At 34.9% G+C, this 24643-nt stretch overlaps 3 protein-coding genes across 6 annotated transcripts in view; 2 read left to right on the forward strand and 1 right to left on the reverse strand.

The window, feature by feature from the left end:
- Nucleotides 1-14316, forward strand: part of rudimentary (carbamoyl-phosphate synthetase 2, aspartate transcarbamylase, and dihydroorotase rudimentary) — a 32599-nt gene extending 18283 nt beyond the window's left edge. For 2 of the 4 annotated variants that reach the window (XM_066290144.1, XM_066290146.1), the window contains 13 exons: nucleotides 1803-2045; nucleotides 4562-4853; nucleotides 7032-7248; nucleotides 10133-10295; nucleotides 10357-10486; nucleotides 10543-10710; nucleotides 10767-10892; nucleotides 10941-11131; nucleotides 11206-11247; nucleotides 12183-12439; nucleotides 12756-13011; nucleotides 13066-13449; nucleotides 13918-14316. In XM_066290144.1, coding sequence (XP_066146241.1) covers nucleotides 1803-2045; nucleotides 4562-4853; nucleotides 7032-7248; nucleotides 10133-10295; nucleotides 10357-10486; nucleotides 10543-10710; nucleotides 10767-10892; nucleotides 10941-11131; nucleotides 11206-11247; nucleotides 12183-12439; nucleotides 12756-13011; nucleotides 13066-13449; nucleotides 13918-14115 — 2667 coding nt within the window. In that variant the 3' untranslated portion in view covers nucleotides 14116-14316. The remainder of the gene's footprint in view (nucleotides 1-1802; nucleotides 2046-4561; nucleotides 4854-7031; nucleotides 7249-10132; nucleotides 10296-10356; nucleotides 10487-10542; nucleotides 10711-10766; nucleotides 10893-10940; nucleotides 11132-11205; nucleotides 11248-12182; nucleotides 12440-12755; nucleotides 13012-13065; nucleotides 13450-13917) is intronic. The other 2 variants (XM_066290145.1, XM_066290147.1) reach the window with 1 other exon arrangement.
- Nucleotides 14317-14462: 146 nt separating this feature from the next.
- LOC136343426 (uncharacterized) lies at nucleotides 14463-18014 on the reverse strand. Its single transcript, XM_066290150.1, has 3 exons — nucleotides 17717-18014; nucleotides 16978-17125; nucleotides 14463-15311 (listed from the first exon to the last, which is right to left on the reverse strand). Exons 1-3 carry the CDS (start codon nucleotides 17754-17756, stop codon nucleotides 15140-15142), a joined length of 360 nt encoding a protein of 119 aa, XP_066146247.1. The 5' UTR covers nucleotides 17757-18014; the 3' UTR covers nucleotides 14463-15139.
- A 1101-nt stretch (nucleotides 18015-19115) lies between these two features.
- Nucleotides 19116-22058, forward strand: sing (MARVEL domain-containing protein sing). The gene is made up of 4 exons (XM_066289841.1): nucleotides 19116-19438; nucleotides 19496-19678; nucleotides 19739-19879; nucleotides 20687-22058. Exons 1-4 carry the CDS (start codon nucleotides 19286-19288, stop codon nucleotides 20765-20767), a joined length of 558 nt encoding a protein of 185 aa, XP_066145938.1. The 5' UTR covers nucleotides 19116-19285; the 3' UTR covers nucleotides 20768-22058.
- Nucleotides 22059-24643: the final 2585 nt, after the last annotated feature.

Genomic DNA, 24643 nt, shown 5'->3' on the forward strand with positions numbered 1-24643 from the left:
GCAATGAAACTAAGGCTGCAGAACCTTTGATCGCACCCTTAGTTGAGAAATTGACTTTGAACTGAAACGTCACAGTTAATCAGCATATTTTTTAATGAAGAAGTAATACATATCGTCATTTCCGAAGGAATTGTAAATGCCCATTCTGAAGGGGTTCTTGATAATCGTAGAGTCATAGTTCTAATACAGAGGAATTCCCTCGAGTTAATGACTAATTTCAGATAAAAAAAAAACAATTAACTCATTTGTTGCATATCAGTGAATAACCTGTTATATCAGCTAATAATCGTATTAAAACAGTACTTCCAGACCATTTTCGGCCGTTTTCCTGCTGACCAGCTAAGTCAGAATCGATGACCTTTTACACTCGTATTCGTCAATTCGCAAAAAGAAATCCATTGATCGTAATGACATCACATGATCATTTACATTTCAGTCTCTCATAAATGTGATTTTTTTTTATCTATTGAACATTAAAACCTTATTAAATTTATTAAGTGTGTGTATGTGTCCCGTATTTGTTTATGATAATCGTAAATTGCTTTTAAGTTATCTAAAGATCAAAATTTTGTGCTTCTATTGCGGCACGACAATTGTCCACAACGTAAAAACACCATTCATTTACCTAATTGAAATTGACTCAGCTAATTGTTTTTCCAAACATGCGCTTTTTTTTTATATATATTCCAGAGATTTATCAGGAAAACAGATATTTACCTCCCATTTGATGAATGGGAAAGTTGAAAATTGGATTCCAGAATTAGTGATAGTTTAATTGAACGAATTCCGGGATCAAGTTTAATACTTCAGTAATTAATATTTGATATATGGGGTGGCGCACCGAAAAGTTCCCACTCAGGATTTTTTACATATTTGCACCCTCTTTGCTCCAACCCATACCAAGAGGTAGCGGTCACCCTTAAAATCGTAAATGGGAAAGGGGGACGAGTGATATCTTATTATAGAGGGAACCAACTCCCCTTTGTTGTGGGATCTTCTCTGAATTATTAGATCTATAAACAAAATGCGCAAAAAGATATGTTTTGGAATTTAACTTGATCCTTCGAAAAACCTACTATTATGAGTCTGTTCCTCGTAAAGGCAAAGGGATTGGGAATAGAAGTCATATTAAATAGCTCGCAAGACCTCCTGATTTGCTGCCATTGGACTTTTTCTTATGGGAGAATTTGAAATCTAAAGTTTCATTAATCAAATGCAATTTTTTAGAAAATTTACATCGAACAGTGCCTTTATTGTTGCATGAAGATTGGAGGTGAACATTTTCAATAATTACTTCATTGACCCAAGTGGAAAGAAATTTGGTTACTTTTACGTTTCATTTCTTTATTTATCATGAACTACTCAATCAGTACCACCAAGTGAGTTCATTCCGCCCATAACAAAGAGAATGTATTCCCCTTTAAAACAAGCTCTCACTCGCCCTCCTTTCCCACTCAAGATTTTAAGGGTGACAACCACCCCTTCATGGAGGAGGCGTAGAAGGGGTACAGATATGTAAAAATTGTGTCTCCCTGAAAACTAAGGTTTACGTATCCAAGCAGATTTTCATTTATGAGTTTCCAAAAAAAAAATCTGGGGGAAAACTTTTCGGTACATCACCTTGTATAACAAATAGGAAAATTGTCCATCTCTTTCTCAAAAAATGTGTATTATTCTCATAAATATCACGCGTCTTCATTGAAACTGAATGTTGTTAAAGAGGCTTGGGGTCATTTCCATACATACTTCAAATTTGAAACATTTAAGAATCATTCATTGGATTCCGGATCATATTTTTACAGGTTCAGTCGGTGGAATGGACCTTCGAAAATATAGATGACATGGCAAGCGAAAGCGAGCTCAAACATCTAGCCGAGTTCCTGTCAAGCAAGAAGTTCGACATGGTCATCAATATACCCATGAGGAATGGTGGAGCCAGAAGAGTGTCTTCGTTCATGACCCATGGATACAGAACCAGAAGACTGGCCATTGATTATTCAATTCCTTTGATCACGGATGTAAAATGCACAAAGCTCCTGGTTGAGGTAAGGGAGAGTAAGTTAAGCAAAAAGAAATTGAGATTAAGACAGAAATTATCGATTATCTTGACGATAAATAAATCACTTAATGTCACTAACGTGAAGCACAAGTAGGATTTCAATCTAGTTCTGTTATAAATTTTTGAAAATCTCGAAGTTACTGGATGATTCGAATTTTTAATTATTTTTGAGTTTTATTTGTATCTCAATCTACAACACCGCTGTGTACGTGCGAATCATTATTGTCTGAACTCGATTCAGACTTTTGGGGAAATTCCTAATTTTTTAAATAAAAATTGCCGAAAGCTGTATCATAAAATCGGGTAGAGTTCTTGACTTGATTCAAGGACCCAGGCTGTATGGTTTATTGCCCACAATTAAGGAACCCAGAATCTTCCCAAATACTCGACTCCAATGGGCTATAGGCGAGGGCCAACATCTGGTGGTTGCAAACAATTAAAATAAAGGACCAGGTTAGTCCAACCAGTATCTGTAACAACCAGAGTTGACGCTTCGAGTGTAGCTGTCGACGACCAAAAATGAAGACACACTTGCGAGTTCCTCAAGACCAACCAACCGTAGCAGTTCGCAAGATAATGCACTCACTAAATTTTCATACTCTTCAAGTCCACAGCAGCTTGAGTAAACAAAAATTTGGTGTTGCAAACCCCAGAAGTGAGGTGCTCAGAAAACTGTGATCATACTTGCACCGATTGCAAGAATCAATTAATTTAAGACTTCAGTTGTAGATAAGTCAATTAAAGGTTACTTCTCAAGTCAGTTGAATTCGGTTTCTCTCGGCCTGACAAAAACCGAGAGTGGTCCTTCGAAATATTCAAAAAAAAACCTCAGGAACCAGCCGCGGAGGTAGAACCCACTAATTGGCATCAATGCCCAAAAGATTTCCATGAGCAGTTGAGACAATTATGCTATTGCAGATATTAACTTTCACAGTATTTGATTTGTTTAGCTGATCAGTAAAATGTGCCCAGACACACTTACAAATATTATCCATTTAAATAATTTCCAAATACATATGAATCAGCAGAAAAATTATCTGGAATGAGGTTCTCTGTACTCATGTGACTTTTACACGACCCGAGCGATACAACCACTCCAGCCATCACTTCTATAAAATTTCATAAAAGAGTTTATTAATGAAAAAATGATATAAAAGCAAATAATCACTGTCAAAGCAACAAATGTTTGTTAAAGCGATAATTACTCGCCTTGATTAACCCAACCCATATTTTTTAAATTTCTCTATCTACTGCGGTACTACAGCGTTTACAACATCCCTAAGTGGTACCATTCAGATGTTATAGATGCTTTATAACTTTGATTTGACATCATAATAATTAGGTATTTTTCAAATACTCTGACCTTTGAATGTTCCAGTGGGAAATGTCAAGAATTGAGCCGAAGATGGGGGATCTAACTTTAAGCCGAGAAGTTAATAGGAAGATGAGTCTGCAAACACTCCTATACATATAGGGTGACACACATCAAACACTTTGTATCTTTTATATCTCATTTAGATCCACGTATTTTCTTTTCTTCTGTCATTGCTTGTTCTGTTCTTTGTAAAACCAACCGCAAGTGGACACCCTGAATACTTTTAAGGAAAATCAAAATGTGATTCCATTAAACGCATTTTAGCAGCATTGTTTTCATAGAACCTGTGTAGACGTGGGAGATTAGACGCGTTAATCTCACGTAAAACTTCTAATGGACTCTTCTAGGTAGAACACATAGGTAAATGAGCAACAGAACGTGCCGTAAGCTGGCGGAAGGCCGTCTTCCTTATGCAAGGCTAATTCGAAAATGGTGTTAGAAATATAAATTTAAAACCCTTTCATTCCTTCCAAGAATGGTTTAAGTATTTAACTTGTACAGTTATTGCTTTTTATGAGTTAATTGTGGAAATTACGCTAAACAATAAATTGCGTGTCCAATAATTAAACAATAATTGAAATCGTTAATTTAGGGGTTACCTTTTTTCCATCCTTCAAATTGATTTTTATCAAATAATACTTTTATGAATGTGCCTCGATTTCATTCCGGAGCTTAACTTTGTTAAGATTTCCAAAAGTCTGGCTAATGGCCATAACGTTACCAGCTGAGCAACTTCGGTAAATGGTGAAGGCGTAGGGGGGCGTTAACCGAATTTCTTCGAAGTAAGCGAAATTAGAATCGACAAAAAAATATAAATAATTAAATTTATGACGAAGTCGTCACCGCAAAGTAATTAATCTTTGTCAAAAAAGAATGTTATCAGTTACGAATCGTTTACATCACAGAGCTGTAAATTAAAACCGTATCTCACTATCGCTTAATACAATATGAGATTAACGTTGTGTGTTTACTGAAACGATTAGTTGCATCTATCATCACAAACCTCTGCTATATAATATTGCAAACTATCTAATTCCTAGATAAAACTAAAATATAGAAGTATTATTTAAAGATTAAGGTCAATAAAACAAACTACAAGAGTTTAATACTTTCCGTGGTAATTCCAGGCCATCCGACTGATCGGTAAAGCCCCGCCAATGAAAACTCACACCGATTGCATGAGTTCCAGAAATTTAACTAAACTTCCTGGATTTATTGATGTTCACGTGCACGTACGGGAACCTGGAGCTACGCATAAAGAGGATTATGCTTCGTGCACTGCGGCTGCGCTCGCTGGAGGTGTTACCCTCATTCTGGCCATGCCCAATACAAATCCTCCGATTGTGAACGAGGAGTCGTTCTTGTTAGCCAAGAAATTGGCCAAAGAGGGAGCGAGGTGTGACTATGGACTGTTTGTAGGTTAGTACTTGATGGTACTTTGAATTTTTTGTGTTTTTGTTGCGTTAGGCTGTAGTCTAGAGTGTTTCCGTTTTTGACCAATTTGTGCGCTGGACAGCTTGCTTGGCCCAGAACGTGGTTGTCCATCAAATATGGAAACCCTCAAGATACTACTACTAAAAATAATGTTTTCCTTATTATCTCGAATATCTTGTCTGTTTCTCCATGTTCGCTAGAAATGTGACTGCGTTTTTATGACAACTAATAATACAGGGTGATCATGAAAGAAACCTCAAGTAAGTGTTGAAGTATGACAGGGATTTCGGGGATCATTCTCATAAGGCAGGCAGATGTTTTATGAAGAGATTGGTTAATCAACACCGTAGGTTTACAGTTCACCGCTCCCTTCAAAGATTTTCTTTATCGATCACCCTGTATATCCCAGTATATTTTGTGATAGTACACATCTGTATTTTTAACCATTGACACGTCATGAAAAGTAGAAAAGTCGAATATAAACAGTTCAAGTCGAGTGGAGATAAAATACCTACATGGTATTTCATAAGAAGAAACATCTTTATTCAAGAGATAAAAGGACGAAAATACGGGTGACCCCGATCTGCGAGGCCAAAATTGAATCATTAAATTTTTTAACGAACTCTTTTGTCTTTTGGCCTTCTTTATACAGGGTCCGTCATATGGAATAATAGCAATAAGTTTTTTTATAATTTCCATCAAAAAATGTTTTAAGTAAAAGCTACAAGGCGCATTTATGATCACTTTTTGCTAACACTGAACTTTTTTCCCATGCTACGTAACAGTCCAACGAAATCTAACTTTTGTTTTTAAGCTGTAACTTCCCATTTCTGACTTGGTTTATGAAATTTACACTTATTAACTTTTATTGAAGTTAAGTAAGAAAAACTTCGACAGATAAATTATAATCCTTATTTTATTTAAAAAAAAAAAAATCAATGAGAAAAGTTAAGTGACAAATTACTGCTTAGAAGAATTAAAATATTCTATATTATCCAAATACAGTGTTATTCGTTGCATGAATTGTCTTCTCGCCTGAGCATACAGGTCTTGTTTGATCGATTGCATTACATCGACTATACGAGCCATCAAATCATCTACGTTATTTGGTTGATCCTTATAAACTTGATGTTTCAAATGGCTCGAAAGGAAAAAATCGCAGGAGTTTAAATCAGGTGACTAGGCTGGCCACTCTATTTACCAAGTAAAAAATTGCTTTTCTTTAAGTTCACAATTGAAATTTTCAGAATGCTATTTACTTAATGTTTAAAACAGACACAATGTGTTCTGTTTTTTTGCTTTTCTGATTAAATCTAATTTTTTCAGAAAATAAATATTTGTTTGAAATTTTTCTTTTCGAACTCCGAACAAATGTGATATATCTGATTAAATATCTATACATCTGCATTCACAACTAAGAATAGATTCCATAAAACAAGTCAAAAATGAAGGGTCACGTTTGAAAAACAAAAGTTGGACTATTATAGGCGAAGGGGAAAAAGTTCAAGGTCATCAAAAAGTGCCAACAAATTAGCCATGTAACTTTTACTTGGAAACTTTCTCTGATAAAAAAAATCATTGAAAAAGTTATTTCCATTATTCCATATACCTGTCGGACCCTGTATAATTTTTAAATTTAAGCAGCATAAACGTGCGCTAAGTAGACATTAAGAATCAATGATAATAATTAATTGTTCGCCTTAAACCCTTGAAATTTTATTTTAATCCAACAAGCATGATTTCCTTGATTGACACCATTGACAGGTCTCGATGTGAAAGCTATTCATGCTGAATTACGAAATTCCAGTCTCGTCATATTCCAGACATTTTTAAATTTTTTCTATGGACTTTCCAACGGACTATGACTTACTTATCTGCCACAGAGATATGCAGGTAGGTAGATATTTTTTCACGTTCAATGGAGAACCGAAGTTATATCAGTATAAGGATGCATAGGCATTTTCCTGTTCAGAGAGGTGAATAAAAACCATCATTGGCCAAGACAACCAAAAGAACAGATTTTTTTTCCGTATTTTACTGCTTATATTCTAGTTTTTTATCATCAAAAACAGCTATAAAGCTCGTGTGTAATTAATTAATGTTTTACGACGCCTGATTATCGCTTGAACTAATTATTTATTTTTTTTTTAATTGTATTTTTAGGCGCTTCTTCCGATAACGCTAGTTCAATCTGCGAACTAGCCAACGAGGCTGCGGGTCTGAAGATGTACCTCAATGAAACGTTTACCACTCTGCGGCTCAACGATCTCACCGAATGGGACAAACATCTGAGTGCTTGGCCCAAAAAAGCACCTTTGTGCGTCCATGCCGAGAGTCAAACCACTGCCGCTATAATATTCCTCGCCAGCTTAGTTAACAGGTAAAATTTTTTGTTGCAAAATACCTCAGCAGCAAAAACTGTTTTATGTTTATTATTTCCGCACCTGGTACCTATAAATGTGACATATGGCATTAAATTCCACGGCCGTTGCTCACACCAGATTTAGGTAATCTGGAAAATATTATAATTGGGACTGGCATGCGACGCTTGCAAGGAGATGAGAAATTCGATACTGAATTTGTCGAGTAGCTGCAATGGTTTTTAGTGTTCTGTCGAATCAAAAATAAGAGAAGATTCATTTTACTATTTAAGTTAGTAACGCTTATATATCCAAAAATTAATAAAAAATATGTGCGACAAAAGTAGTTTATGTCTAATGTCAGGAAATGCAATAAATCTAATTGCGGTTAACTTAATCATTAATTTTAGTTAATCAGGCCATGTCGCCGGCAATAACTTAGAGCCTAATGGATATCCTATTATTAGATGAAAATAAGCAAATCAAAGCTGACTAAAAAATAAGCCGCAAGGTTAGATTAGAGAGATTTTTTCGGTAAATTCATTAAGATTAATATATTTTTACCAACTGAACTTTGGTAAAATAGACATTCAAGCAAGGGAATCACTGATCGAGGCCAAGTAAAGCAGGAGAAAAAACCAAGATCAAATACAGGCAAAGGAAAGCACGAAACTGGAGCGAACTGAAACGCATATTATCAAATTAAGATATTAGTTTCATTTTAATGTTTTTTTTTTCGTTAATTAACAGAAATTTAATTTCGTACTTAAAATTAAATAAAGCGATAAAATTAAAATTAACAATCGCACATAAAGACGACGAAAAAACTTAAAACGAAAACCAAGTCAAAATGAGTGAAAATAGTCTAGAATTGAAACCAAAAAATCTAAAGTTTTAACCCATTTTGAGACGATTCGTAGCAGTTTTAAACTGCCAATACCGACTCCCGTTTTTAACGCGAAAGCTGCGAACCATCCGTTTGAAGAATGGGGACAAAGTTAACCACAAATATGAAGGAAAGGAACAGAAACCTCTTTCTTTGTCCATAAAAAAAAAACAGATAATATATGGGTGGTTCTGACCTCATTCCGTAGGTATTATCCACTTGGAGGTTGTGATTCCAGAAGAAAGCGAACCACGCTTGAAGTGAAGTCAGTATTTGATCCATGTAAAGATTCCTACACTACTATTAATGGGTCTAAAAAACACGTGCCAAAGCTACTTTTAACTTTATGCACCTTAGGAAGATCAACATTGAAATTTTTTTAAATTAAGCTCAGACAAGGAAATTAAACCACTAGAATGGCAGCAGAAGGAGATTGCAAGTTAATCTGATCCATGTAAGGATGCCTTTTTGTGAGAATCCGTCTGAGGATCTTTCCTTGCTCAGGTCGTGAAACTGTTATTCTAGCCTGTTTTTGATGTGGATTGTGGGAACGTCCCCCGAGAGAAGATTGTGAGAAATGTGGATACTCATCCACGTTTCTAACAATTTCAATACTCCACTCGGAGTATTGAAATGAATCAAAGAGCTTTGAACGAAATGGCCCATGTCCGCCACTGATGGGGTTAACAGTTAATGAAGTGGAGGCGTATTAGAGATATGTTTAAGCCATATTGTCCTTCTTGTAACATGCGTTGATTTTTCTTTAAGAAAATTCAGTTCGTCTGTGCTGGAAGAAGCGTGCTCCAACCAAAAGGTAGTAGAAAGCTTGCAATTCTCAGATGTAAATATTCCCAAAAATTTATATCGCCACCATCACAGTTTCAACGTCATTGGCCTGTTACCCTCGTCGCCAAACAATGCTTTGATCTAGGATCTCTTGGGTCCATGGGTCTAATGGAAAGGGTCTGATCTCCTTCAAGTGTGAGCCAGGATAATCCTTGAAAGAGGATCTTTTATTTCGTATGCGTAAACTTGAGTTGAACAAAGCTTTTTTGTGCATTGGTATGGTTATTGCCTTGAGATGATTGGGTATATCTAAATATAACATTATCAATTTTAAAATATTAGATATGCCTATTTCCATCTATATCTGATATGTTGTTACATTAATGGTACGTAATTATATTGCACGGATTTCCCAAAACGTTATTTGATTAAAGAAAAGTGCACTCGTCGATATCGAATATGGCAAGACGTCTATTACTATCACGAAACTGCGTATTGTTATATATTTCCCTGCCGTGAATTATAGGGGCATATTAAGAGGAAAAATCATTTTAGTAACCGCCTAATGGAGGATCTAGAATTCCGGACTTTAAATTCGTGTCATAAGAAATTAGTTATCTGTCTACGTAAGTGGCATTGGAAAAATGTATAACTTCCTTGAATCTTTTTGGAATTCCCAAATATTTTGGGTCGCCAACCGAGGCGATACAGCATTTATTCTTGGAAATTTTCCATTTAGAGATTAACGTATTTGAAGATAAAATGAATTTACCAAAAGGGTTACATGCAATGCAAAACAATAATTCCACGCTTTACCGCACATCTGACAAAGTGATTATCGTTTCACGTTGGGAATTAAAAAGTAATTTTTGCTAAGCAGTTTTATCTAGATTTGTATAATAAATATTTAGTTTTCCTAGAGTTGGCTATTGATAAACCAATTAAAGCACCTTTTTGTAAAAATTTTAAATACCGTTTTTTAAAATGCCAAAGATAGTTTCTCCTCTTAAAATAACCTCGTAGAGAATAATGGATCTCACCCATTCATTCTCGGTTGCCCATTAAAAATGAATAGACAGTTTGCAAACCCTTCACAAAGTGTCTAAAGCAGGGAGGCACCTACTTCCTGCCACTTTCGAAGCACCTGTATCTCAGGAAGGCGTGAAGGAATTGCCCCAAAAAGATTAACCGTGTCGATTTTTCATTTTCCAACATTTTTTCCACTATTTCAGACCGGTTCACATATGTCATGTAGCCAGAAAAGAAGAGATTCTTATAGTCAAGGCAGCCAAAGAAAAAGGCTTGAAAGTGACTTGCGAGGTGTGCCCTCACCACCTCTTCTTGTCCACTAAAGACATTCAAAAATTGGGCTCTCAAAAGAGCCAAGTCAGGCCTGTAAGTGAATTTAACTTCCTCACATTTTGAAGAACATATGGGTTCTTTTTGCATCTTATAGGTGCTGGTATCCCCAGAAGACCAACAAGCCTTGTGGGATAATATGCACGTGATTGACTGCTTCGCCACTGACCACGCTCCACACACCATTGAGGAGAAATTAAGTGACACGCCCCCTCCAGGTTTTCCAGGTTAATTCATTTTGTACCGAAATTTACTTCACTTTAAATTAGCTATTGACCATTAGGCTTGGAAACTATTTTACCACTTCTCCTTAACGCTATCAACGAGAACCGATTGACCATTGAAGATGTAGTGAACAAGTTTTATAAAAACCCTAAAAAAATATTCGGCCTTCCCGAGCAGCCCAACACTTACGTTGAGGTTGATATGGACGAGGAGTGGATTGTTCCTTGTAAGTCGCCAAAGATTCAAGGAGGAATGTTCATGCTATAGTATATTTCCCAACAGCGGCAATGCCTTATAGTAAATCGAAATGGACCCCATTCGCTGGAAAGAAAATCAAAGGAGCAGTGCACAGGGTGGTTTTAAGAGGCGAAGTCGCATATGTTGATGGACAAGTTTTGGTCCAGCCAGGTGAGTTGTGTTGAAGCAACTTTGTGATTTTTTAACACTTTTATACAGGTTTTGGCCAGAACGTCAGAGATTTGGACAAGAGGCTATTCTCCAATCTCTCGGCCTCGTTGAACGAACTGCGGCCGCCTTCTGCCTTGGACCGTCCAATGTCGCCTTTACCTCACTTGGACAGGACTGATTATGACAATGACGGTCATACCAACGAGATGTTTTCAAAGCTCTTATCTGCAGATAATAAGGTAACGGAGAAGTTATCTGCTTTATTTTTTGAGTTGAGACCTAATTGAAATACTCAACAGTTTTGTTTTTTCAGTCGTCGACTGATGATTTTATGAGGAGTAATATGAGGAAGCAGGTAACATGGCGCTTGTGATGTTGCCTTTCCACATTTTGGGTTCTGTGTACTAATAGTTCATTTTGGCTTTCACATTCAGCTTATTAACGCCTTGAATTTATCCAATGGAGGATAGTTCGTGGGATTGATTAGGCCCCGTTGAACCTGCCTGCTGGTAGTCAATATTTCAAAAATATGAGCACGTTCATTGAAAAAATGTATGTTCAAATTGGCGATATACCACACTAAAATCCATAAGAATATCTTGGTTGAAACCCTATATAATGTACCATATCAGACTTATACAGCGGTTATAAAAAGTATTGCCACACGTTTATAACTATTTCTTTAAAAATGCTTAAACACGAATAATTTTGTTTTAGAACAGGCATATAATGCACTATATTCGATGTTCAATTCTTTCACCCCTATCCAGCTATTCCTATTAACTTTTTATTTGCGATTAGAACAGCAACCATTATGGTATATCAAACGATGAATTTTATTTCTGAGTATACCGTTGTATCCCTTATTAACTTACCTTTGATTTGGCGTACTGCAATGAATACTCTTTCATTAGAAAACAAAAAGGTAGTAGTGGAAGCTGGATAGAGGAGAGAAAATTAAACATCAAGAACAATGCATTAAAAACCTTTTTTTTATAAAATTATACGTGTTTTTATACGTAAGTATTTTTTTTTAATATCAGGTTTATGAAAATGAGAAACGTGTTACAATACTTTTTACAAGCACTGTATAAAAAAAATCATCAGCAAATTCACGGATATTGAGGATAGTATTGACAATACTGCCGATGAAAAACGTATTATTTTGCGTAGCTCAAATTTAATTAACCCCGTACTCCTAAAGTAACTGAGATTCTATTGATGACATCTGAAGGATGAGCGCCCTGTATAAAAAAAAAATAATTGACCTTAAGTTTGAACGTTTAATAGGTTCACTTCGCCAACGACATCCATGAACGCTCGGTAGTTTCTCCAATTCCCCCTCTGACCTCAAGAATAAGAACCGACAGTTTTTCGAATCAAGAAAGGCAAATGAGAAGTAAAGGGGAAGGCCTCCTGGCAACGCATGTTTCATCAGAGATATCTCATCACCATGCCCATGGGGTGACTGGGAAACATATTCTTAGTGTAGATATGTTTTCAAAGGAACAGCTAAATTACATTTTTAATTTGGCACAAACATTCAGGTAAGTTAACCGAACTATCGTCACTATTTTGTGAGTGCGCATGATCGAGTGGAGCGTCCGGAATACCAGTTTCGAGTGTCTTGACTCTCGTCAGAGCAGTTTATCTCCAATCACCCGCAGGAACAAGTATTGTTGAGAACAGTATTGGGTTTTGAACGCTAGAGCTCTTGATGTAGATTCTTCATGTAGTCTCTAACTCACTTTTGTTGTCCTTATTGTCTCTGAACTGAATTGATGGGAATTAATAAAGTTGAAACTGGTCGTCGGATTGTTATACAATTGTCACAAAAAGTTTGCATTAAAAATTGTTTTCTAGAGTCTATGTTTCCAAGGAAAGACCATTAGATCACATATTAAAAGGGAAACTTATGGCTTCGGTATTCTACGAAGTAAGCACCAGAACGTGCAGCAGTTTCGCTGCTGCTATGCAAAGGTTAGGTGGAAGTGTAATCTACATGGATGAAAGCAGTTCTTCCGTGAAAAAAGGAGAGACTTTGGTAGATTCCCTTGCCGTAATGGCTGGATATTCCGACGTCATCGTTCTGAGGCACCCTGGGCAGGAACCAGTTCTTGTACGTTGTAGAAGTAGAATTAAGCTTCTTTGATAACGACAATTTTATTTGCAGAAAGCGTCATTGCAATGCAGAAAACCAATTATAAACGCAGGCAATGGAATAGGAGAACATCCTAGCCAAGCCCTTTTGGATGTTTTTACAATTCGAGAGGAAATTGGAACGGTAAATGGCCTGGTCATTACTTTGGTGGGAGATTTGAAAAACGGACGTACCGTGCACTCATTGGCCAAGTTGTTAACATTGTACAACGTTAATTTACGGTACGTGTGTACGTCAAACCTGAGGATGCCACCGGAAATAATGAAATTCGTTGCTGAGAGGGGGATTCACCAGCAGGAATTCAACACACTGGAAGAGGTGTTGCCAGATACCGATGTGCTTTATATGACCAGAATTCAACAGGAAAGATTTGCCACTCGTGAGGATTATAAAAAGGTAAGTCTGTCTATTAACCATAAAATAAGTAACATATGGAAAATGGAATACCCGCATGGATTAATAAATAATACAATCCATGCAGATTGTGCCAAGTGCAATATGCCCATAAAGATATTTTGGAGGTTTGTTGCAACAAAGGCAATTTTTTCTCTTTCAATTATTTATATTTATTTAGATTAATTTTACAGTCGATATAAAAAAATCCGTGAGTAATCGAAATGGTTCAAGAACAATTTCTGAAGTAAAATCGCAGTTGTTGTTTCAATTTTGATTCATATAAGGTTTTTTATGGTGGCAAATCGTTTTTGCGCTATTTCACATTACCATAAAACAGTAATTTGAGAGTATGAGTAAATCGATGAGGTGGAACCAAACTTCCTCAAAACATGGAATACGGAAGGAAAAAGGGAGACCTTGTCGTGACACTAATCACCTTTACCTAAGTTTTTTTTTCACTTTTTTCAGGCTTGTGGTCATTTTACTGTAACTCCGCAGCTAATGACGAAAGCCAAAAAGAGAATGATTGTGATGCATCCACTGCCCAGAGTGGATGAAATCAGCCCGGAATTCGATAGCGATCCCAGGGCTGCTTACTTTAGGCAAGCAGAAGGGGGAATGTACATCAGGATGGCCCTATTATCGATGGTTCTAGGACGATGTTAAATTATTATAGATGAATTTACAAATATCTTCAATGCGTTTAAGACGGATTGTGCTTTCTAAACATTTTTTTTTTGAGAATAATACCTCACACACGGGTAGGAGTTGTCTACTAGGGCGTGAGCCAATATTCGCTCCCAACAAAAAAAAATAATAATTTTTATTGAGTCTGATCATAGATCTAATAAATGAAAGAAAATTGCACTCTTTTTTTTTATTATTATGAAAATAACGGATAACCATTAAAATACCTCGCAGTGGGCACTGAACCGATACAATGCAATCCCTGAGCTTCTTCCTGATGTTGGAATAACTGTTGCAATCGTTCCCAAATACCAAATTCATAAGGGTGGAAGGGGTTCAAACACTTGTATTTACAATATAGAAGACAATACAACATATTTGATTATGACTACTACATAATACTTATGGTAAAATTCCTTTTTGTTATCATACATGATAATCGACGATTTTAGCAGGTTGTAGTATGCATAAAAGCACGTTCAAAAATAAACTTCAACCAATATATCTTCTGGATACGCTGGGCGCATATTTAGTGTTCATTCTAGGTGCGGAACTCACATACATACTACATACGATTTCTGAATAATTGGAATTCCTGAGTTCATCCATAGTAGATATGTTTACCTTCCGTATATGTATATCTCATAGGTGTTCTTTTAACTGTACCTATACGAAGTTGTGTATGAATTAACCAGTAACTTTATAGAGAGGCGAGGTTAAGCAACGGACTTACTGAGACCGGTCCTGAGCATAACATATAAACGGGCTGCTGGGTGGAATTAACTAATGATTTTAGGCGTCGAGAAATGTTGTAAATTAGTTAGTGTTTAGACACGAAGGAATTGAAATTTCTAATATATTTCCCTACTAACCAATCTCTAATCATAACGACTCTGTTAGGTGCGCCGCAGCGCATAACAGGATTGTTACGATATATGCCTAATGCTATAATCGTAGATTATGATGCCTTTGTAATAAAAAAATCCTACTATTAAGTACAACATCAAATTACATAATATTGTGATGTCGAAGGCTCTACTTCCATATTAGCCACAATACTTCTCTCATCCCCCCTCTGAGGTCTTTCCCCTATAGTTGGTAGTTTAGGCAAGGAATTTTGAATTTTCCGCCTCACTCTCTTCTTCAAGGATTTGACATTCGAATCATTTATTTTCCTGTAAAGTCCATCATTAATTCACTTCGCAAGAAAAATAAGGATGAAAAGTTCCCATGATTTGATTAAAATCGACATTGGCTTACGTAAGAATGAAATCGTAGTATTCAAAAGCAGATTTTTAACCTAATCCAAGGTATTTTGCATCGGTTAACGATCATCCACGTCGGTTTGAATATTATATTGACCTTGTGGTCAGATGTAAATTATTTGGTCGTGGAACTAAGCAATGGAAAAAATGTTGCTAAAAATCGTGATATGCATCGTGTCGCTTTGACAAATACAGAATGTTCCTTAATACCGCACTAATATTTCAGATTATTTGTGATTACAATGATTTTATGAAGAAAATTTCATATGTCGCATTTTTACGTCTTAATGTAATTTTTTCACTCTTTTTCTCGAAGTGAACAACGCATCATCCATGCAATTTTTCGTGGAGAAAATGGATAACAAATAGCCAAAAATATTTGATTTTAAGAAGATAGTCCATCGCCACATCGTGCTATGGTTGTGAGAGAGTGCCTCGGTGAAATTTTCCTTGGGAGATAAATCGGTAGAAGAGGCGCAACAGAATGGCCGCCACGTCTCCAGATCTTACGCCCCTTGATTTTTTTCACTGACGGTCACTTAAATGGTTCCGTTTACGAAAATAGACCGCCTAATTTAGATGATTTGCGTTTCGGAATTCAAACAGAATTAGAATGAATAGTAGAAGCAACACTGGATAATTGTTTAAAGGAGTTCGAGGGACGACGAAGTCATTGTTAAATTTGAATATTTATTGCAGGAAATTAAATTTTGTTTGAAATAATAGTGAATTACTTTATTCCATATTTACTAATTTACTTTTTTAGAAAACTGTTTATTTAATTTCTATTCTGAGTATACCATTGTATCCTATATAGAATTACCTTTCATTTTATATACCATAATGGGTAACTTTCTATTTTAAAATAAAATTATACGTGTTTACATGCTTTTAAAAATATATCAGGTTCATGAATGTTACAAACGTGTTGTAATACTTTTTACAAGCGCTGAATATTTCATAGTTTATTTTATGAGACCTTTTTCACATAGAGTTGACCAGCCTAATCATAAAAAACATTCCCGCGAAACGATATCAGTGGCGTATCACTTTTTTCGTAAATAATATCGGAAGATATGTATGTAGAAACGCCATTGGTCGATCAATAGAGTTACCTTTCTTATTAAAATGCTCTTACAGGATTTTATAGTAAGTCCTTGTCCATGCGTTTTATATATTTTTAACATAAACCAAAATTGAAGGCAATATCTGAAGTACTTTCTGAAATTTTAAAAAATAACAGTTTGACAAGAAAAATTTCAATTCCTTGTGGCTAAAAATTTGTGCCCTTGCGGTCATATGTTCATATGAACTTTTCTTCATAAAATGATCCGACGAATCGCACCTTGAAACATTATCACGACGTTAAGAAACACCCTGTAAAATAAAAAAAAAGCAGACAAATTAGGTCAGTTTAGTTTTCTGGTGTAATGATTGTAACGAAAGCAACAAATTAGTGTGTTTCTGTAGACTTGTTTTCTGCTGATACATCAATTTTACCTCATCTCAATGAGCAAAAATTCTGCGGATCGATTTACTCACATATACTTGATAAACTAACTATAGTTTTACTCACTGTTGCCGACAGTCGATAAACACAGCCAACACAAATATCAAAATTATGATTAGAACTGCTGATATTACAAAAATGACTACAGTTTGCACTTGCTTTGATTCATCTTCTATTATTTGAGAGAGCGATAGATTGGTCGTGGACTCATTAACTGAAAAAGAAAATTAATTTTAAAATTCACAGTGATATGAAATGTTCCTGCTAAATCGTGTATCGCGATCGCGAAAGGTCAATAATGATTTGCTAAGGTCGAATAAATTTTGCGATGTACATTCGCATCTTGGAACGAATTATTATGCAATAAAGGCATCTAAGAGATAGTAAAATTGCCGATTAAAGATCTCCTTTCTAATGGGAATTTCATAGCTATTTACTTATATAGACTGGAATATGCCATAGTACGAACTGTTCATGTAATTTTAATGATGCAATTTTTGCCATTTTAACGAGATTACACTGCGCTATTGCTCCACCTCGCTTATTGATACTTTCACAGTTCATGCGGCTTACGTTTCCGCTTAGTTCTTTTAATGGTACCAAGGTGCGATGTCGCTACGGATTTCAGCACAGAAAATTGTTTTTGCTCAATTTGCACCATGACCAGCGACTCTTATTATAAAAAGAAATAAAAAACGAAATTAATAAAAAAGAAAAAAGCGAATTCGTGTTTTTTTTTCAGAGGCAAAATTAAATTTATATCGAGTAAATTGGGAACGTAACTGATTCACAATCACGTACTCACCATGTTTTTGAAAGATCTCCCTGTTAAGCGTAACATCCATTGAGGGAAACTAAGACAGGGTCTGATCACAAATTAAACAGGAAAGATCAGTAAGTACCAGTCGCTGCGCGTAAAGGTTTCGCAGAAACTGATTAGCGAATAACCTGCGTCTATTTATACATTAATAAATAATTCATCGCTCAATTTATCGTATCTGAAAGTAAATGGGTAGATAGACCGTAGAACGTGCCTGCGGCCTATAAACTTTTCCGTTTGTTTTGGAAATTATGGAATGATGAGCATCTAACGAACCACTTTAATGAATTCATGCGCACTATTTGTTTAGGTTCTGCGACACTCAAAAACGCACCAGCTCAGTATGGCATCAATATGTCGTATCGCAAATCTGCAATATTTGCATAGAAATTTGATAAGCTTGTTGATTATTTAGGTGGTCAAATACAATAAAGTATTGCAGATATCCATTGTCTACGAAATGGAAGTAACCTTCCAATCCATTGAGTGCAAATTAAACGAAGGTCTTTGTCGCCAACATGTAGGGTCTGCCTTAGAAAGTCCGGAACTCGGAGCGAAACTTTTAATTACCGCCCCCTAGACACAAGCAAAACCTCCGATCCGAAAAGTCCGCCACCCTGGGCTGTCTTCCAACCTCGCCCCCCATGAGGCTAGTACTGGCCACATGCAAGAGGAATATTTATAGAGCACAGCAAAATAATTTCTGCAGTAGCACAAAGGGCTTGAGTTGCAAAAAATCGTCTGCATTTCACTAGCTGAATTTACACGACGAAACCGAATAAATTCTTTAACATCAGGGGGGAAAATTCTGATATTCGGTGTATGCCATCTGATGACTTGTCAAGAAATCCACAATAGTGGATTGGCCTAATTATTGGTATAATTTCGTTCCAAATGCTTCATTAAATTAATGTAGTAAGTGTGTTCGTCACATAATATCCCACGTTAGTAAATGCGCATTATCTCCTTGTGTGAAAAAAGGGCGTCTTATACGATTACGTTTACGTGGATTTGAATTTCATTCAGACCGATAAAAACATTTACTGGCGACGGCTATCAACAGACGAGAATTATTTTGGTATTTAATGAATAAGTAATAATGCATCCTTTGGTAATTAAAAAAACATTGATTAAACATTTAAAAATTTAATAATTATTAAAAATATAAAAATCTCATCTAATAGAGGCATAATTGTCCCTTCATTTAACCAATTTTGTATCATTAACAGTTTTCGAGATGCCCACGTTAAGGGTTAAGGCTCATCTCCTTTTTGCGGATATTCTCTATTTAAAAAAAACGAAAATATCCTACAATACCTGCAGATATAAAAACATGCAAAATAAAAAACCGATGAATGACTTTTATCTAAAAATAAATTCTTGAACCCTCACGGAGCTTTGCTCCCCATCAAAGCCGTGTTTATTTTCATCTGGCGCATTCCGTCTGTATCGCGTGCCAGAATCATACACATGCATCTACCGGAAGAAACGTGTTTCAAAGGCAAACCTATTGTTCATAAGATTTAATATAAATTTATTAAAAATAACATAAAAATGAGTAGGTCACGTAGAGGTCCAACGATCATAAGTGTCCCAGTACACAGCAACCAAAGTGGTATTGGGTGTTGCTGTTGTTGCCGCTGCTGCAGTTGCATCCACTTGGAATTTTTAAAAACCGGTTCAGGGAAATTAAAATTAGCAGAAGTGGTGAGTTTTGCGTCAATTTTCTTTGTAAGAAAACAAGTTCTGAGTTATAAGTTTCAGATTATAGGATTTTTTTGCCAGGGTTTAGCATTACAATATGGCTCAAATTACTCAAGCATAATTGGATTATCATTTCAGTCTTTTGTTAACAATGTAACTTGGTGCTTCCTGACTACTTTTCTATTGCTTATCTGTTACATATTTTCGCCAAAATCGATAAATCTTGTCAAGTCGTCTCTTTTTGTAAGTATTGCAATTCAAGATATACGGCAAAAGTCGCTAATCAAACTAATAATCATTCAGGAAGTATTATTCAATGTACTCGCTGCAGTGACATATTTAAGTACCTGTTCTTATTTGGGATACGTTGTTAATATGGTACTGGAACCAGTCTTTATAATTACATCACATTACCAAGTGTATCCTGCCATGAGTGCCGCATATGTAAGTTAGGTACGATGCTATATAGAGTGGCGCAGATAAAATTTACTTATACATTATTTGTATATATTTTATATATACATATACATATTACAGTTTTGACGTTTTTATCTTGAATCGGCGTGGTTTTTAACTGCTCCATCTTATGCATAATATAAAGGAACATATCACCATGGTGATACTTGAGGGAGCAATAGTACTCTGCAAAATAATAAAAAAATATATTAATAGAACCATGGTGAAAAACGCACCATTTTCAATATACAAGATGGCACATTCTCAATAGTTTTTATACTTAATTTTCGTTTATATTTAGTTTCGTTTTAAGAAATTTGACTAAATGTTACTAATTGCTTCAGATAGTTGATAATTAAGCCCAACAATTTTTTCCCTTACTTTCTTTATTTTCTTAATTTATTTCGATAAATATTTTTGAAAATTCTACGAAAAAAAGTGAACGAGACGAAAATAGTCATAAGATACCAAAAAGATAAAGAATTGAAGAAAGAATCTAAACACGGCATCAAAAGTCATTCAGGATATTATGGAAACTAGGTGTAAGAAATTTCAACAATTTAACCTTATTCATACGCGAGAAAAAATATGAAACTATTGCCATCCTGTATATCGGAAATGGTGCGTTTACGACCATCGATTTATTAACATTTTTAAATTATTTTGCAGAGTACTATCGCCCTCTGAAATATTTCCATGATATATGCACATATGTGATATAAAGTAAATGTTCTTAAGACAGGTACATTTGCGTTAATTCATCGTTTGCCTTTTATAGCTAATAAAATGTTTCAGATGGCCGGTTCCGTTCTAGGTTTAATCTACGCATATGATGCTTACAAATCCTACCGGTACTTTAGAGGCTTCAGGTATTAAAAGAATAGTCTGCAGGCCCGAAAATACCTAAACCGAGGCAAAGCATACCTCATTACTTATTTGTAATATAATGTTAATTATTATTTCAATTTTTTGCGTTTAAAGTTATAAAATTAATTAATTTCTAAAAGGAAATCAAATTCCTTTAAAAGCACTTTGTACATAATAGTTATTTAGGAAACTAGAATGTGACTCACTTGATTTGTATGCTTAAATAAAAATACCCTGAATTATTTGACATTGACACTGCTGCCAAACTTTCACCATGTTGATACGTTTGCATATTTTTGCAGTTTAGGTATTTAACGAGTTTATAAAATATAAATAAAAGGGGCATAAACTCATTTATAATAATTGAAATAATCAACCACAAAATTTCATCTGGACAATTTGGCGAATACACTGCTCCAAATTGCAGCGCTTCGGTGGTGCGTTTACGGACAGTTCACACACAAATGAATCATCAAATTTACTTCGTCACGTTCTCGTTTAATGTTTTAATACTATATTAATTCGGCGTTTAAGTGGAAATTTATAGAAAGCTTCTGAAAATTCTTAAATATTTTATTGGTCATATGACTGTAACTATCAATGTCATATTTCAGAAAATTCTTGAAATATTCCTACATATTCCCGGTTTAATATAGGAGTATTCTCGCGACCACTCTAATAGAATGAAGAAGATTCCAATATAATTCTTCTTAAAAGATTCCTTAAAGATATTCCAACAGTATGTAATGTGTCTCGATTACTGTTTAAATAGGTATTTTAGATAGCTTCCACGTATATTTGAACTTCACGTAAAATAAGACAGTTCAGGTTAGGTTTGTATGTATGCTGTGTCTGATATTTCAACACCTCCCGTAGGTTTTTTCGTTAATAAACACTCTTTCGCATAAAGTAAGGTATGTCAATGGTAAAATCTAAAACTTCTTAATGTTCTGAACATTCGATATAATTAAAAGTACATATTTAATTTATTTTTAAGTTTAAATCTTAACTTACGTAACAAAAACATATACAGTTACTTGCAAAATTGAGTACACACCAATCGATATTTTGAACAATTTAAAGAAATTCAAAATTTAATCGATTTTTAAATATTTTTTTATTATATTAGTTCTTGCATATCCCAAGTTAATGTTACATAAAAAAAAGTTGGAAAAAGGATTAATATATTCAAAAAACAAGAAAATATACGAAAACGATAACACAAATTTGAGGGTACACTTATTTTTTTTAGAGAAATATTTTTAAAAATCTAAATAAATGACAAAAGTATGTTCTGTCACATTTTCTTGTTTTACTCCGTTGTCCTGCAAAAAAAGTTAGATCTAATAAAAATGTGTGTATAGTAAAGTAAAACTTCTATCGAAATACGGAAACAAATTATAAAGTGTTATCACCAAGTACAATCTTTTTGAGCGATAGGAAAATTAGTTGGTAGAGGCCACTTGACAATACAGGAAATGTTTTTCCGTTAAAGTTTGGAAACAATGACAAAGCTGATAGCGGAAGGAAGAACTTGGCTCTGATATATGAACGATTTATTTTTCGAAAAAAGAAAATCCGAAAATAAGCGTATAAAAATAGTGTATCGCAATTGATCAGAGAATCCAATGTTATAAATCAATGGAAATAATTCGCAAAGTACTCCGAAAATATGGTTATCACGGACGAATTGCTTGTAAAAAGCCATTTATTTCAAAACAAAATAAGACTAAAAAGATAAAACTTCGCTAAAAAGTACATAAAATGTGATCAAACTTTTTGGAAGAACGTAATTTTTCCCAATGAATTGAAAATTAATTTATTTTGATAAGATGACCGTCAAATCGTTTGAAAGAAATCAAATACTGGTTTGAAACTAAAACACACAGTTGTATCCAATAAACTCGGAGATGATAGTGTAGTATTATAGAGTCGTATGAATAGTAACGAAACTGAAACTCTGGAATTTGTCAAGGGCATAATGGATAAGCACAAATAATTACAAATTTTAAAAAATATCGTTCAAAGTTCTGAGAAGAAAGCAAAAATATATCAAAGCTACTATTTTTACCCAGATCACGACCAAAAACATAATGTAATAGTAACGGCACTTGGCTCATTTATAACGTTTCGCATCTAATAAATCCATGCCCACAGTCCCCAGACATCAGCCTATTATAAAATTTGTAATTAAAAGTTAAAAGTCGTCAAAAATGGTTAACCTTCAAATAAAACAAAACTTAAAAACTCAATCAGTAACGCTTGGGAAATATCCCATTTTCATTGATAGAAAAATCAGTCGCTTGTATGCCACACCGTTTGAAAGCCCTTATTGAAGTTAAAGGCTACTCGACTAATTATTAAAATTCAATATTGGAGCTTAGTTGCCCCATTTTTATAAAAAGCACACTTAATTGTGTCATTGTTTTCTTAAATATAATGATTTTTTTTGTTTTAGTATTGATTTTGGACATGTTAAAATTAAATTAATCGAAGATTGAGAGTACTGGAGCATAAAGAGACCAGCCCCATTTTCGACCATTTTTCACTTTTTTACCGAACATAATGTAAAAAAACTATAGCGCATCGACTGGTGCAAGGCATTTAGGAAGAATTAGTTCCCATTTAATCTGAGGAAGATACATTAAATTTTGGAGCTGCCTTCCTTTTCGTTTGGTATAAAAAGTGGCAGCTCGGGAGCTCGATAGGACTTGTTTACTTGTTTCCGGGCGTGTATTATTGTTAAAACTTTTTGTGTTAGTCGAGCTGTTGCCTGCAAAGAATGCATCACGGACCGAATATGATGTTTTATATTTTTATGCGATAAAGTGATTTTTAAGTTATAACTAATGTTACAAATAGTGCAAAGGACGCGTTTTCAAGTGATTCATCAGACCTACAACATAGTTGTACATGTGATTCCTTAAATAAGACTGATTTTCAACCAGTAACGAAAAAACAAATCTTACGAAGAAAGAGGAAACATCGTCAGCAGATAATACAAATAATGAGGAGGTTCAAGAAGTTCCTAAGATAATGGAAACAAGTAGGTGCCGAAAGCGAAGCAACTTAGTCTTAAGAAAACTAGGAAATCAGCTGATCCAGCCAACTGAAAGAGAAATATTAGAAAAAAGGTTGCCGCAGAAGAAAGAAGTTATGAAAACTTGAAAAGTATGCAACTTGAACCAAGAACTGCTGAAGCAAATTGTAAATGTAAATTTAAGTGTTTTGACAAAGTGAGTGAAGGAAAACGAAATGTGATTTTGGACAAGTTTAATAAAATCGTGGATGGCAATATGCAAAATACATATTTGGAAAGTTTGATCCAAACAAAAAGTGTTGTACAAATTTGTTCGAAGACTGGTGCTGGAAAAATCCGAGTTGCTCCCATACATATCATATAAAGTTAAGCACAGAAAACATTCGTGTTTGTAAGAACGCTTTTGCAGCCGTACATGTGATTTCTAAGAAACGTGTGTTTAACATTTCTCAGTTTTATCGGGGACAAAATATTTACCATGCACGAGCAAAGAAAAGAAACATAGTAATCGCCCGAATAAGGTAACTGACCAAATTATTTACAATATAAAAAGTTTTCCTCGCAGAGTCGCATTACAGCAGGAATAAGTTTGCTCGTTTTTACCTATCCCCTGATCTTAATGTCAAACGAATGTATAAAATGTATTTGGGAAAATTTGAACCAGAACGTGTTGCAGATCCCAGGATTAAACCCAAAGTGACCAATGATTTTTATTTTCGTTACTTCAAGGATAATTTCAACTACCGTTTCAGAACAACTCGTTCAGACACTTGTAAGGTGGGATACCATACATGATAAATTAAAAGATCCTGAGTTTGATGACGCAATGCAACTGGTGAATAAAT

Source organism: Euwallacea fornicatus, chromosome 14 (assembly GCF_040115645.1).
Source record: "Euwallacea fornicatus isolate EFF26 chromosome 14, ASM4011564v1, whole genome shotgun sequence".
NCBI lineage: Eukaryota > Metazoa > Arthropoda > Insecta > Coleoptera > Curculionidae > Euwallacea > Euwallacea fornicatus.

Coding starts and splice junctions, on each gene's coding strand:
- LOC136343426 (XM_066290150.1), bottom strand. CDS start 17,756: ATGGATGTTACGCTTAACAGGGAGATCTTTCAAAAACATG. Junction 17,126..17,716: donor GGAGATCTTTCAAAAACATG/GTGAGTACGTGA, acceptor TTTCTTTTTCAG/TTAATGAGTCCACGACCAAT. Junction 15,312..16,977: donor TTTATCGACTGTCGGCAACA/GTGAGTAAAACT, acceptor TGGACTTTACAG/GAAAATAAATGATTCGAATG.
- sing (XM_066289841.1), top strand. CDS start 19,286: ATGAGTAGGTCACGTAGAGGTCCAACGATCATAAGTGTCCCAGTACAC. Junction 19,439..19,495: donor AATTAAAATTAGCAGAAGTG/GTGAGTTTTGCG, acceptor TATAAGTTTCAG/ATTATAGGATTTTTTTGCCA. Junction 19,679..19,738: donor TTGTCAAGTCGTCTCTTTTT/GTAAGTATTGCA, acceptor ATAATCATTCAG/GAAGTATTATTCAATGTACT.